The 16,464-nt window shown below is 32.5% G+C and overlaps 1 protein-coding gene across 11 annotated transcripts in view; it reads left to right on the forward strand.

The window, feature by feature from the left end:
- The window catches only part of LOC139822465 (uncharacterized), a 62,681-nt gene that overhangs the window by 28,682 nt on the left and 17,535 nt on the right, over window positions 1-16,464 (forward strand). For 7 of the 11 annotated variants that reach the window (XM_071794188.1, XM_071794187.1, XM_071794190.1 and 4 more), the window contains 4 exons: window positions 1,296-1,964; window positions 5,379-5,579; window positions 9,965-10,594; window positions 12,355-12,954. In XM_071794188.1, the coding sequence (XP_071650289.1) occupies window positions 1,296-1,964; window positions 5,379-5,579; window positions 9,965-10,594; window positions 12,355-12,954 (2,100 nt within the window). The remainder of the gene's footprint in view (window positions 1-1,295; window positions 1,965-5,378; window positions 5,580-9,964; window positions 10,595-12,354; window positions 12,955-16,464) is intronic. The other 4 variants (XM_071794194.1, XM_071794195.1, XM_071794196.1 and 1 more) reach the window with 4 other exon arrangements.

Consider the following 16,464-nt stretch of genomic DNA (forward strand, 5'->3'; position numbering starts at 1 on the left):
ATAATTATTTGGATATATATGGAACATGGTAATGGAAAATTTTTGTGTCTCTCGACGGATATAGATTTGCTATGTAACGTGAAAACGTACACTGAGAAAAAATGTTCTGTAAATATTAATTTGCATACAATTGTGACTCCATTTACTAAAATAAAGAAAATTTTCCTTTTTGTATAAATGTTCTCAAAAACTAACCATTGAAAAAACTATTGAAAAAAAGTTTTACATGCTGACATTATTTATAAAAGAGTTTATATGTATATAAATTTTATGCAATTCTTAAAGGGATCCTAAAGCCGTCTGTATTACCGACCAAATTCTATATCTGTCCTTGTATAGACAATGATGATAGACAAAGATAGACATTGTTATAGGTTATATTGCATTCATTACAATTAATCTTTTTTTGTAGGCTTTTATTCTTAGTTCCAATTGCACGATATTGTTCTTACATGTTGTCCCTAGGTCATGCCGGTCTAATTTTGTGGATGATATTTATTGTAAAATTTTTGTACAAAGCAAATATTGTCATCACGTATAACAAAAAATATTAATTTTTTTTCGTTTTCGATATAAATTCGACCACCATGACCTAGATTTTAATGCGTACTTAAACTTTGGAGAAGGATTTTTAAATCCATAAAGCCAATAAAAAGATATGCGTTAAGAAAAAAACCAATATTACGGCTTTAGGATCCCCTTAACATTTCCAATTCTCTTTATTTCCTTAACGTACATATTACAGAAATTTGAATAAGTACATTTGCGTTATATAATTCTTATACACTGGAAAAAAATGTTCTGCATTTTAGTAAATATTAGTTTGCATACAACTGTAACTCTATTTGTTAAAATGAAGAAAATTTTCCTTTTTATTAGTATATTTTTTCTCAATGAATACACATATACTAATAAAAAGGAAAATTTTCTTCATTTTAGTAAATGGAGTCACAGTTGTATACAAATTAATATTTACAGAACATTTTTTTCTCAGTGTACGTTTTCACGTTACATAGTAAATCTATATCCGTCGAGAGACACAAATTTTCCATTGCCATGTCCCATATATATCCAAATAATTATTTATTAATGAAAATATTATTATATTTAAATTGTCGGGTAAAAATTATTAGATCTATATAATGTTTGAATCGAGGCACTTAATCGCTACTAAATGTTCAAATAATAAGATCCTTAAAACGGTAACCTTGGCCTCCAACGGAGTAGCGTGCATAATAAAATCTAATATAATCACATTTTTTACTTCTTTATAATCACTCTAAATATAAATGTAGGAAATCCGATCCAAGTGATTGGGACAGCGATAGGGATTATCCAGACGGCGATACAGACATGGGTACGTCTTTAAAGAGAGCGAAACGTCAAGAAGATATTAATATTGTAAGGAATTCTCCGAGGAATAGAACGATTATAATGGCAGAGGAGGAAGCAGGAAATGAATGGGTTTTGCTATATTATGTTCCTACCTTAATGTGTCACAAATGTAACGTATCTTTTTGGAGTGATACAGATAATATTTTATCGTATAAAGAAACATTAATAAAATTAAAAGAACATTTACTCCATGATCACAATATAGAACATGATTTCGTACATAATATACAACGTGATGTAAATAAAGAAAAGATTCCAGTACGTCGCTTTATACGAGAACATTATTCAAAATTAATAGGAGACATGGCAAAATGCAACTATTGCTTTGTAGTAATTAATTACTCAAACATGAATTATAATTTATTACATAACCACTTGATAAGTAAACATAAAGATAAATTAACGGAAACAGAGAAGAATGAAGAAAGACTACATTGGTGTTGGGATTATTACAGAATAAAAAATTTCACAATAAATGAAAAAATGCGAGTGAAATGCAACATTTGTAAAAAAATATTAATCGCATATTCAGTTGGATATTTGACCATGCACTTGAAAATTCATAATAGGTAAGTATACATTTAAGAAAAATAATTAAAATAACGAAGAATATAAAATTGATAGTAATGAAATACTCAATAGATAAAGAAAATAGTACGTGTTTATCACAGCATTTATATAATAATTATGTGTATTAAAATCGAAATAGCGATTTCAATCGCAATTCCATCTGAATATGTGTAAAATTCATAGACCTTATCCTAGGTCTATGGTAAAATTGCTTTTTCGCGCGTTTCTCGGCAAATATGATACAAAACTACACATACTTATCCGTACTATAATAGAGGAAAGTCCCCTATTATGAGATACCACACACAAAATAGATGTGGTTAATCGCTTACATTAATCGTTACATTAATAAATTGAAAAATGTAGTATATAGAGGTTATTTTGAAGGAAATTTAATAAGCTTTAAGATACTGAAATGTAAAATCTAATTTAAATATTAATTTTTCTGAAAATTAGAAAAATGTAAAAAATGAGCTTTATGCAAAATCGAAAAAGTGTGCTCTAATATGAGATATCCCGAGAAATCACTAATAAAGTGCAAAATACATCGGTATTGCCATTAGAAAACTTCATTTAATGTCTCTGAAATACAAATGTAATGGAGAAATTTATTTCCAATAATCGCAAACCCACTTATACTCAATATTTCCAGTGCAGCCAGTGTGCGCCCAGCATGAGCATGCGATCACCATCAGCACACTTTTATAAGTTTGTATGAACCTTCCCTTAACTTTAACATAGTATTTTTCCTCTTTTTATTACTGTAAAATAATTTTTATACTCTAGCAACAATCGTCACTCTAAATATCTCACATTACGGACCCCACGCCTTGCGGTTTCGCGATTAGCAAATCTATCCTCTATAATTAAGCAACTCAACATATCCCGTATTTTCCTATTAATACGAGCTTACTCTATTAGTCCAGTCATTTTAGGTTTTTTGTGCAAAAAAATTCGAAACTACTTTTTTTTAAATCGCTTTATTTTGTTGTTTTAAATAAAATATTAAAAATAGAGAACGATATCGGCAGGGCTAAAAAAGTTATTCAAGATCAAAGGTCATGAAAATCAGTTTTTTGCGAAAATCTCGTTTTGTATGGCTCGGAGGTCAATTAAGGTTATTACAAAAAAGAAAGATCATGAAATTCTGTACAAAAATGGTTATATTCATTTTTCACGTACGATGAACATTTTTAAAAAAAATAAGCGGTGAAGTTTCCGCGCAAAGCGTATACTCCATTCCGTATAGTCTATACAAAGAATATGTGAGTGTTCTACGTTTATATGTATGTATGTATGTGTGTATATATATACATACATATATATACCGGGTGTCTCAGACCACCCGTATCACCCGATTTATTCGTAAACGCAACATTTTAGAGAAAAATGTTCCAGACCAAAGTTGTATGGTTTCAAGGGGTACATAAGATGGTGTCATTAGTTTCACCTTAAATAGTTGCTTGAAGGTCACGTAAAAGTCACCTTCAATTTTTTAAATAGAACCACCTACTTTTTATTGCATATTCTTGTAGCTTATCTTGAGGGCTTTCCAAAACACTATAAGAAAGTATTTTTTCATTAAGAACTTTTGGACGTATAAGGCTTGAAAGTTCTAGTATTTTGACAAATGAATTTTGAATTTTCAAAAGACAGTTGCTTTTAAGAAAAAGTATGCAGATGCGTGTTGCAAATTACATATTTTTTCTTAAAGGAACTATGCTTTTTTTATACCAATTGATTCGTCTCATTATTCTGTGCATAAAAGTATTAAGGTAACATTACCGAAAACTTGATGTTTTACAAGATATTTTGTATTTTATGTCAAAATACTAGAACTTTCAAGCCTTATAATTCCAAAAGTTCTTAATGAAAAAATACTTTCTTATAGTGTTTTGGAAAGCCCTCGAGATAAGCTACAAGAATATGCAATAAAAAGTAGGTGGTTCTATTTAAAAAATTAAAGGTGACCTTTACGTGACCTTCGAGCAACTATTTAAGTTGAAACTAATGACACCATCTTATGTACCCCTTGAAACTTGAAACCATACAACTTTAGTCTAAAACATTTTTCTCTAAAATGTTGCGTTTACGAATAAATCGGGTGATACGGGTGGTCTGAGACACCCGGTATATATATATATATATATATATATATATATATATATATATATATATATATATATATATACATGTATAGGGGACTTTCCTCTACATATTTCATGAAATTTTATTTATATAATGATAATTATAAATAACTTCTATGCCAATAGAACATAAAAAAATTATTAACTTTGTTATACATTTTCTCAAAAACTAACCGTTGCAAAAACAAAAAAAGGGTTTATTGCATTGTTGTTAGCTCGACACACACATACACCATACACGTGATGTGCAAAATCCGATTGAGCAAATAACTTTCCATGATGCACATATAGAATACTATCCAAAATCTGCAAAATGTAGGGGTGATATGAAAGCCAATAGCTCAGCTTCTAGTCACGATAGAGCTATGTTTTTTGCGCCATTTTAAAGGGAAAGTTTTCCACTTCAAAGCTTATTATGTAATAATATTTTTTTCTCTACCCCTGCTTTTTCTGTGGAAGGCTACAAAGTTATGATATTTCCAGGATTCTTTCAAGACCTGATTTTGATCTTCACAAAAAAGACAATTTGATGTTATCTCACCCCATCTTAGAGTCGAGGCTTTATCCTTTAAAACGCGCCGAGAAAAATAGTCCTACGATCTGTACAAGCTGTGATATGGCCTCTTAAAAATCGGCAAAATTTGCAAGTTTTAAAGCGATCCCCTAATTGTTTTGCATAGTGTGTTTGAATAGTGGAATAAAAATTATTAGATCTGTAATACTTGAGTGTAGACATTTATTCTAAATGTCCAAATAATAAGATTTTTAAAACGGTAGCCTTGGCCTTCAACGTGTACACGCTACACGTATAATTGATATATACACACGCACACGCGCGCACACACACACACACACACACACACACACACACACACACACACACACACACACATATATATATATATGTTATGGTTAAAGCGCGAAACGCGGTCAATCCTAGGATTGACTAATCAATTCTGCCGAACGGGCAAGCGTCTTGGTCAAAGTTTTGTAGTAATTTGTTGATATGTGTATATAAACAGTACATAAATAGGCGGGGAAGGGGCTCCGCCGCATAATAAAACTAATCAAACTCCCATTCTGATACCAGTGATACCTAATAACTGCTTTAATCAAGACGCTTGGTTATTCCTCAGGATTGACCACAGTCATTCCGCAGAATTGACCAGTCAATGCTAGAAATGCCCGCGTTTCGGGCTTTGACCATAACATATATATAATCGCATTTCTTACTTCCTTACATACATACTTTAAATATAAATATAGGATAACCGGTGCAAGTTCAAGCAGTGATATGGATGATATGGACAGCGATATAGATATGGTTACACCTGCAGTAGAAGTGATACGTCAAGAAGCATCATCTAAGAATATGTACGAAATGACACAAGAAACAAGTCAAGGAACAAATCAAGGAACAAATCAAGGGACAACTCAAGGAACAAGTCAAGGAACAAGTTCTAATAAGTAATTACACGCTTTGCTTTTAATACACAGTGCATGTAATTGAATTTTATAAATTAGATTAGATATTGCATGTTTTATACAAGTATAATCTATATCGCGTTATATAAAGTATTCGCATTTGTATATGTAAGCGTTTCATTTTAACTATCTATAATCTATATATTAATTAGGTCGTAAATTTCTCTTCTACTATATCTATAAATGAAATAAATTTAACAAAAAAATTTATTTTTATGTATAAAGCGACAAATAAACCATAGGTATAAATATTAAATTTAAACATTAATGGCTCAGTAAGCAAGAAACGTAAAAGAACATTTCAACTGTATGCTTACGTGTAACGTTGCTGCAATGTAGTTGAAATGTTTCTTGATCATCATGGGGAGACTGTTATTGATCATTTAAATCCATTAAAATAACATTTTTTGTTTAATAATCGAGTTAAAAATAATGTAAAATTTAAATAAAATTACAAAAAGACGAGTACATTAGATCATCGAATGACTATAATTAACTTATTAAATGATCAATAAGTTAAAGTAAAGTATCAATTCCTTGTTCTGTTTTGTGATTTTATCTTAATATTATTAACTTATATTTATATCTTGATTATCGTATGTTACACGTAAGCATACAGTTCATGCATTTCTCTATATTTTTTATTAGGTATATTAAACGGATTCTTTCTATATATTTTTTATTATAATGTAAAAGAAATAAAAACAAAAATTGCATAGTTTTTTTTGCATAGAATCATTTCTTGTATCTTGACAAGAAATTTTAGATAACTTATTTATTATCTATTACTAATATGAACTAACATAAGAGCACTAAAATATAGTGTCCCTGGACGCATTGTCAGTGCCAAAACTGGTACAGCGGCTTTAGGACATGAAAATAAGTCAAAAATGTCTAATAAACACATGTCCGAATCCGAACGGTTTCAAAGTTATAGAGCAATATAGGGTATTGAAGTTGCTTTCGTAAGAAAAGATAAATTGAAGTAAATGTTGTTTACATAAGGAGCTTTTCAGCAAGCGACACAAGTCGACACAAACGTCGTTCTATCTCTCTTTTTTGGCAATGAATAACAAAGACAGACACTTGAGACAAAACAGAATAAAGAACATTAAACAACCATAGACGTACATATATAATAGACTAAACTTTGCCATTGGAGGGCTGTCCGAAAGATCTAAATAGATATATGCCATGTTTGCTGGGATGCTGTCTTTGTTTAATTGTGTAGTTGATAGGGAGAAAAAAGTAGAGAAACCTCTTTTTTTCTTTATTCTGTTTAAAGTTTTACAAAAATTAAACAACCATACAAAAGGTGCTAAAAAATTTAGAACAACTATGGTAACTGACACTTGATGCTGCCGATATTATCCGCAAAACCAAATATTTTTCAAAAAGGTCGAAACAATTTATTAATTTGTGCTAGAAAGTGTGTTGAAGTCGATGAAGAAATTTTTGAGCACCTTCTGTAAAGCTTTAAACAGAATAAAGCAATAAAGAATATATTTTTCACAACACCTCCATACGGAAAGTCCGACTTTCCATGCTTGTAGAGAGGAGAGAAAGTGGCCAATTTTACGCCAGAGAGGAAAGTTGTTACTTTCCGCCCGCTAAACAGAGAGGAAAATTGTTACTTTCCTTTCTAGGAAGGAAAATTGGTACTTTCTGCCCTGTATAGCGGGCAGAAAGTAAAGTAACGGGCAAATCTTAGAAATGTCGTTTTGTCTTTGTTATACTCATTGCTAAAAAAAAAAGATAAAACGACGTTTGTGTCGACTTGTGTCGCTTGCTGGAAAGCTCTCATAAATGGAAGGAAAATTGAGCATCGAGTCCAACATCGTGCGAAAGAGAAACGTACAACGTACGCAGAAATTATAGATATTAATTTCAATAAATAAAAAAATAATTACTATTTCAAAAATTACTTGTATTAAAACTATTGAATTGTTTTTTCTTAATAATATCACTAAATAATGAGATAACTAATTATAACTATTTACATAATATTCTTAAATAAAATCCCAAATCAATCAAATTTAGTGCAATAATTAAAATTATTTATATATATATATTTTTTTTAATTTTATTGTCATTTTAATTTTGTGTTATGTGGGGGGCTTTGCCCCTCACACCACCTACCAGGGGCTTCGCCCCTGGACCCCGCATCACTCTCTTTTTCTCTTTCTATTTAACTACACGCGCGTACAAACTGTACGAATGGAACATCAAACGCATACACTCTACAGGCATTCAAAAGTCGAACATTTCCGTAAAGGTGTTGTGAAAAATATCGTGTGCACCTCGGGTCGAAAGGTTTTTCAGATTAATTCGTGTGATTTGCCGCCCTCGCCTTCGGCTCGAGCGGCAAACTTTACACTCGTCTGAAAAACGCTACTTTCGCCCCTTGGTGCACAATATATACTATTAAACAATATTTCAATTCAATATTTTCTTATGAAAACAACTTTAATACCCTATAGTTCCAAAAAAAGAACAGTTTGGATTCAGACATATGTTTATTAGACATTTTTAACTTGTTTTTATGTGCGAAAGTCGCTGTATCAGTTTTGGCAATGAGTCTACGGACACCCTGTACATATACACCATAGACATCTTATATACATTTTCATATCGATGCATTAACATACCTAAATAATTAGTTTATCATAATCGAAGATTCGTTTTCGAATAGCGTTTAAATGCAAAAGATATTTGCGTTACATTTGCATAGGATAAAACTTTGTCTTTATTTTAGAAACCACATTTAAATCAAATAGTATTTTTCATATAGCTTTATGTGATTTTTAAGAAGATGCATGGTAACTATTTACAGTGATTAAAAAATTCTTTTTTTTTTTTAAGAAAAAATTATTTTTTATTTTTTTTTACATAACATAGATACAAATTTTCATGGCTTTAATAATTTTGTTTAGTATTTTAAAATCTACATGTATTGTCTAAAAATATTAAGAACGTAAATGCAGATATTAGAATTTAAACATCACAATCTAAATCAAAATACTCATGTCTAAGCATGTTACGATTACAAAGAATTAAATATAAATATATAATTTTCTTTTACTAGTTTGACTTGACTTTAATTAAAAAAAAAAACATTTTATTTCAATTCTTACAATACACATATAATAGAGGAAGTTGGTGTAATTTAAACCACCCCAAGCCTTTTTCAAGATAACTTGAAAATTATTAAAGATAACTGAACTTTGTTTTTGCTGAGTTGTAATACCAAATGTTTGTTACAACGTGTTTCTAACAAATTTCGTATATTTATAGTGAGTTTAATGTTATAACAAATTTTTCGAAGGTAGATTTTTGTAGGATAATTTGAATCATGTTGGGCAAGGTAAAACACTTTATTAATTTTGCAAAAAAATTATTTTTATTGTATTTTAAGGCATATTAATTATTAAAATAGTCTGTAATAATTATTATATTACATATTTATTATATTCCAATTTATTTAAAACTCTAATTCTTGTGCTCCTCGTAACAATGTCATACAAATATATATATATACCTATGTTTAAAACTTTTACTCACAGTAATATATACTTATAACGTATACTCATCATAATATATTACTCCTGAAAGAAAGAAACAATAGAAATAAAATTACCTACTTATAGAAAGCATTATACAAACTATCTCAAAATTATCCGATATCGCAATTTTTACCTTTTTATCGTACAGAATAGAAATGTACACCATATGACACGTGCTAAATAGACTACACTAAAGTACTATCGTAGTTTTATAGTTTTACATGCAACAAAAAACTGAGAAGCTGTGAAGTAGATTGACTGCAAAATAAAGGTTTATATAATAAACCTTACGCTGTAAGCGATACACACCAAATTCTCAGTTTTAATTTTTTAACATTTACGTTGTGCCACGCTACCGCTTTGTACGTTAGATTAGGGGACCAGCAGCTATAGTAATTGTAATTCCATTGCTGTCCGCTTGTAACATTTAATAATCTCGATATCATCTCGTTGCCTACGTGTTTCAAATTACCCCAACTTTTTACATTATTTATAAAAAAGCTTATATTTAAATCTTATGCAATTCTTATAGTATTTCTAATTCTTATTTCCTTTACATATTACAAAAATTTGAATCAGATAGTTAACACTTGCATATTCCTATAAGTATTTACGTTACATAGCATGGAAATCTATGTTATTATATTTGTATAGTCGAAAAAAAATTATCAAATCTACTATAACCCCCACGAATAATTAGATTCCTAAAACGGTAGCCTTGACTCCCAACAGAGTAGCGTGCTAAAATTAAAACTAATATTGTAGCATTTCTTATTTCTTTAATCACTCTAAATATAAATGTAGGAAAACCGTTCCAAATTCAATCAGTGATACGGACAACAATATAGACATGGGTACGCCTACAAAAGGAGCGAAACAACTAGATGACACGGATTCTCCGCGACATAGAATGGATATAATGGCAGAGGCGGGTTGTCCCTCAGAAGATGAGTGGATGTTACAATATTATATTCCGACATTAATGTGTCAAGAATGTCACGAACCTATCTTGAATAATAAAGCTAGTTCTTCATCATATAAAGAAACATTAACAAAGTTAAAAGAACATTTAATTCATGAACACAAGATAGACCATGATTCCGTACATAATATAGAACATGATGTAATTAAAGACATGATTCCAGTACGTAGCTTTATACGAAAACATTATTCAAAATTAAATGGATATGCGGCAAAATGCAATCATTGCTTTAGAGTAATTAATTATACAGTACTACATAGTGTTTTACATAAACACTTGAAATATAAACATGAAGAAAAATTAACGGAAACAGAGAGGAATGAAGAGAGAGTGCTTTGGTACTGGGATTACGTGACAATAAAGGACGAAATGCTTGCGATATGCAACTATTGTAATGCAGCATACAAAATAAATTCACTTAAAAATTTACCTCATCACATAAGCGTACATAAGTAAGTATACATTTTAAAAATGACTAAAATACTGAAGAATATAAAACTGATAGTAATGTGAAATATTCAATAGCTAAAGAAAATGTAGCGCATACAAGTACGTGTTCATTAAGGCTTGTATAATAATTATTTGTATTATAATCGAAATTGTGATTTTAGTCGCAATTTCGCCTACTTTTGGCCGGGATATTATAAATCTTATCGAAATATGTACAAAATCAATTCTTTACGCGCTTCAGCAAATATGACACAAAAATACACGTAGGGGAGACCAGGGCTAAAACGTAAGTTTTTTTCGGTGCCGATTTTTAACAACAAAATAAATAATTTTAGTTAAATGTGGTATACCATTGTAAACAGTGAACCTTATTAGCTACAAAATTTATATAGGAAATTTTTGTCTACGTCGTTTTGTTTAACCGGTATAGATCGAGCAAAAACGACAACGGTGGAAAAATTGAAATCTCAAAAATGCGGGGGAATAACCGTCACCCCCCGGGGCAAATCCGTCACACTGCATTTTCAATACATATACGTACATCTAATCCTGAAAAATGATAGGATACATTTTAATAATTGTTTCTTGAGTTGCTCCTTGTCGACGGGAGTCGTTTTGCGACGATACGTGCGTACCATTTCCCTCCTATACAAACTGACGCACGTGCAAGGGAAGACAGAATCACGCTCGAGGGAAATCTAACCTGAAATCGCCGTGAGCTGAAGTCGTGCGCCCGGCGCGCCACAGTGACGAGACGCCGGACTTGCCCCGGGTGCTTAGTGACGGATAGCCCCAAACACAAGTTTCAGGTTTGATCGCCCACGAAATATTAGACATCAACGATAATGAAAAAACTACACTGGATTCGTCTTCAGCATGCATTACTCTTTATAATCACGTACCTCGAGATTTGGAGAGCAAATATTATAGCAGATATTACAAAATTTCCACGCGCAGAAAATTTCACTTTCATGCACCTTCCGAAAACACGTTTGCCCTCGTAAAAATCATAACATGGCAGGTAACCTGCCGAAACTCCATTGGTCACATGCATGGGTACCATAAGCAGCGTTTACAATGTTAATAGCGAGTTCGCACAATATACAGGTTCCGAGATATTTAATTTGACGGTTTTACCCCGTAGACGTTTTAGCCCCGGTCTCTCCTACATATAACGTACACTACGTATTATTCCGTATTTAATGAAATATTTAATGAAAATTCAATCATATTATAATAATTGTAGATAACTTCTACTCTGTAGAACATTAAAAAATCATGAACTTTATCATATATTTTCTGAAAGCTAACCGTTAAAAAACCAAAGAAAGGTTTACATTGTGGCATTACTTATAAAGAAGTTTTTATTTAAATTTTATGCAATTCTTAATATTTCTAATTCTTCTTACAGTCTGCTTAACGTACATATTACAAGCACTTGAATCAGATATTTAACATTTGCGTGATACAATTCTTATAAGATCATGTTATGTGGTAAATATATATACGCGTCGAGAGAAACAAATTTACCGTGTTCCACATTCAAATAATTAGTCATTAATGAAACTATTATATTTGAATAGTCGGATAAAAATTATCAGATCTATAAAAAACATTTGAGTCGATATTTAATCGCTTCAAAATATCCGAATAATAAAATTCCTAAAACGTAGCCTTAGCCTGCAATGGAATAGCGTGCAAAATTAGAACTAATATATCGTTGCATTTCTTACTTCTTTAATCACTCTAAATATAAATTTAGGAAAACTGATCCACGTTCGTACAGTGATACAGATGATACGGACGGCAATACAGGCATGAAGCATCAAGAAGACACAAATTCTCTGCGATCAAGAACAGATATAATGGCAGAGCAGGAAGCAGAAGATAAGTGGGTGTTGCAATATTATATTCCCACATTAATGTGTCAAGAATGTCACGATCATTTCTTGAATGATAAAGCTAATTCTTCATCGTTTAAAGAAACATTAACAAAGTTAAGAGAGCATTTATTCGAAGAACATAATATAAAACAAGATTCCGTACCTAATATAGAATATAATTTAAAAGAGAAGCTTCCAATACGTCGCTTCATACGAAAGCGTTATTTAAAATTAAAAGGAGATTTAGCAAGTTGCAATTATTGCTTTGGACTAATTAGTTTCAAAAACAAGAATTATAATTTTTTACATAAACACTTATTGTGTAAACATGAAGACAAATTAACGGTAATAAATAAGAATGAAACAAAAATAAGTTGGTATTGGGATTACTTCAAAAAGGGCGAAAGGAATGGGATATGCACCATTTGTAACAGAGGTATATCTTTGGGCGGTATTGCTAATCACATGAAAGGTCATAAGTAAGTATACATTTAAAAATTTATTAAAATATTAAAGAATATAAAATATAGTAGAGGAGAAGGTGATAATATGGAACCTCTCAATATCTTAAAAACTTTGAGGTGCATTTTATAGGTGACAGCTAGAACTTGTTTATTAGGTTACCCTTTGGGCCGTAAGAGCGCCAGATTCACTAGATGGGAATAACAAATAAAGTAAGAAACATATTTCTCTTTTGTCGATTTCTGAACGTTTAAAAGGTAGATAGAACTTTATTTATTTGTAACTGTTCGTGATTAACGGCTAACGTTTATAGCCAGACACTTATACAGTATATGATGTTATCTCTAACACTAACATTTCCACGTGTTTAAGAATATTTAGTTCTTTTTGTTTTGCTGTAACTGCTATTGTTTTTCAAGATGGCAATGTTTGTACTATGGACCCCCAAGATGCTGGATCAATGTCTGTGAATCCAATGTAGTTTTTGGATTTTTGGACTCACATTGAGTGTGCAAGATCAGAGAAAGAAGAATACGTGTGTGATTTATGCCGATAAATAAAAAAAAAACTTTTTTTTTCTATAATTTATTTTTTTATTAGAAATAATTTGTTTTGATAAAACAATATATTTTTCATTATGTATTTCTTTCACAATAACTTTTTTAAAACAGATTATTTTTTTGAAAGGCATTCAACGTTGTGATTTTTTTTTAATTTTATGCATCCAAAAAATAGTGAGGTTTAAATTACCAGCATATTACGACTTATGACTCAATTGCTCACTTTTCGATATCATTTTACAGCTTTTTTTTATAAATGAAGAATAAACTAAATGTTAAAAATGGGGTTGCCAATAGAATAAGGAACCTAAGCATACCAGGAATGAAAGAATTGAGCTTATAGTTTACAAGAAATTGCTTAAAAACAAAGTGGCGTTCCATATTACCACCTTCTTCTCTAATGAAAAGAATATAAAAAATAGTAATGAAATATTCAATAGCTAAAGAAAATGTAATACGGATATAAGAGTTAATCAAAGCACTTATATATATAATAATTACAACGTACAACATGCCTCATAATTTCTCAAGTTTCTTTAGTGGGAGTTCAGCTCAGTCTCCTACTCTCCTAAGTAACGTGACATACGTGATTTATTCAAGTCACTCTCATTTTTTAGAGTTATACTTGATTAAAGATTTGAAGTTCAGTGAAGTTATAAAATAGAAAAAAATTGAAAGAATAAAAAAAATCTGCTAAAAATATGTTTAATATATGTATCGCTGAAAAGATATTCAAGAGTAGAATTTGAAAAAATATAAACGAAATTTTTTGGGTGAGATTTTTTTAATTAAATAAAAGGCTTAAATGTTCTCTATAACATGAAACTATATCCGAAATTCTGGACTTAATGTTTATTTTGTTTAGGAAATAGATTTGTCGCTCGCTGATTTATTGCTCGCGGATTGTCGCTTTTCCTATTTATAAAATCGCTAAGATATTTATTGACACCTTTTTTAATGTAACCTTTTTATTTGAACATATTTATATCTTCAACTTTTTCCACAACTAAAACACTTATGGCAATTAGAACAAATATAATTCTCTTTGTTTGATTGAATGTTTCTTCTGCGTCTTCTTCTTCGCGTCTTCGTTTGCGTTGCTACACTACAAAGTGTTACTGCCGGCTTTTCTGAATTCTCTGTCTGCGAAGCTTTATCGGCACTCTTTCCACCGGTAGGTCTCTGTGGTGAGGGAGGAAGAGGAGAAAGAAGGCGTGGAACTTGGAATTCCTCTAAGAGCTCTTTCAACTCTGGTTTAGGCGTCGAGGCTGCTGGAAGAAAGGAGATTCGAGACTTAGGAGAGACCAGGAGAGGTCTGCTGGCGCCAAGAATTTGCGAATGATTGATAGGGCCCGATAGCGATTTAACGCTTGAAGTTTTATTACCTCTAGGCGACGGTGTCTGGGCACTGGAGGAATGCGGGCTAAGGAGAGATGGAAGGGACCTTGCCTTTGACTTTCTCGAATCGGCTCTCTGGTGGCTAGCATCGGGTGGATCAATCAGGATGATCTGTCTTGGTGTTACTGCCACTTCACGACTGGCGCTGGGTGGAGGATGCTTCCCACTTGACTGGGGAATCTTTTTCGGAGCATTCGGAAAAAGATCCAGCACCGGGAGTTGGTTGAGCGTCGTTCGCGTTGCTATCGCAAAGGACCACCTTCCTCTTCTTTGAATAATATTTCAAAGGAAGCGGCTGTGTCCTGCGTCGCTCGGTCGACTTCTTCACCACTTCTTCGGCGAGCCGAGAAGGGTGCTGGGTGTTCCCTGAGCGTGGCGTGGTGAGGCTGGCTCGACCGTCTTGGCCGACTGCTCGCAATCCACCGAATTTTCTTTGCGTCGGACTCTCCTTTTATACCCGAGAAATTCGGCGGCGAGAATCAACAACGAGTATTGCTAGGCAACTTGCGTTTCGTGAAACTGTCAACCGATGACTTGAATCTCTCCGCGTTTGTCGACTTGAATTTTGCCCCGCGTACATCGTAAATGTTAACCTGCTTGCTGTCGCGAATACCACGTGTCGTCGGAGCCTGAAGGCTTGGTGACTGACGAAGGTTGCCACATTACCCCCTTCGTTGATTTAGAGTTATGCGATTTGAAAGCGTACTGTCTTGTGTGATACTCTCCCGCTGCGAGTTTTTCTCTTAAAAGGCGTTGAAATATCCTTAGATTGTTGAATAATCTCAGGAGATTTTTCAGCTTGATCCTGTTTTGCTAGAAAATAAGCCGGTTTTAAACGATCTATTGTTACGTTAACATCCTTACAGTTAATTCGTAACTTGAAGACTTTCTCGCCTCTGCAGAGAACTTTGAAGGGACCATCGAAAGTCGGTTGCAGAGCTCGCGTCGGAGCATCATGTCTAAGGAAAACATGTGTTGATTTTTCAAGATTTTTATGCTCGAATGTTGCGGGCGTTCCGTGTCTTTTTACTGGTTGAGGCCGGAGCCGGAGATTATTCATAGTCTTTCTCAGCCTTTGTAAAAATTCGCTCGTCACGTTGGCTTGAAGATTCTCTTGAAGAAACTCTCCCGGAAGTCTTATGTTTTTCCATAAACTAGCTCCGCAGGAGTTGTTTGAAGATCTTCTTTGAAAGCAGAACGTATTCCCATCATGATAACAGGCAACACCTCCGTGCATGCTTCAGTCCCATGGCATTTAATCGCAGTTTTTATTTGTCGATGTAAACGTTCAATCATGCCATTAGCTGCGGGATGATAAGCTGTTGTTCGGATATGAGTGGTGCCTGGTTAGCTTGGTGAGTTGTCGAAACAGGTCGGCCTCGAACTGCCTTCCCTGATCTGTAGTAACTCGAGCTGGGGTGCCGAATCTCGTTATCCAATGCGTGAAGAGATTCTTTGCAATCTGTTTCTGCTGAAATATCTGAAACAGGGATGGCTTCGGGCCACCTTGTAAATCGGTCGATTATGGTAAGACAATATCTGTATCCTTCAGAAATCGGTAATGGTCCT

This window comes from Temnothorax longispinosus, chromosome 11, assembly GCF_030848805.1.
Source record: "Temnothorax longispinosus isolate EJ_2023e chromosome 11, Tlon_JGU_v1, whole genome shotgun sequence".
Lineage (NCBI taxonomy): Eukaryota > Metazoa > Arthropoda > Insecta > Hymenoptera > Formicidae > Temnothorax > Temnothorax longispinosus.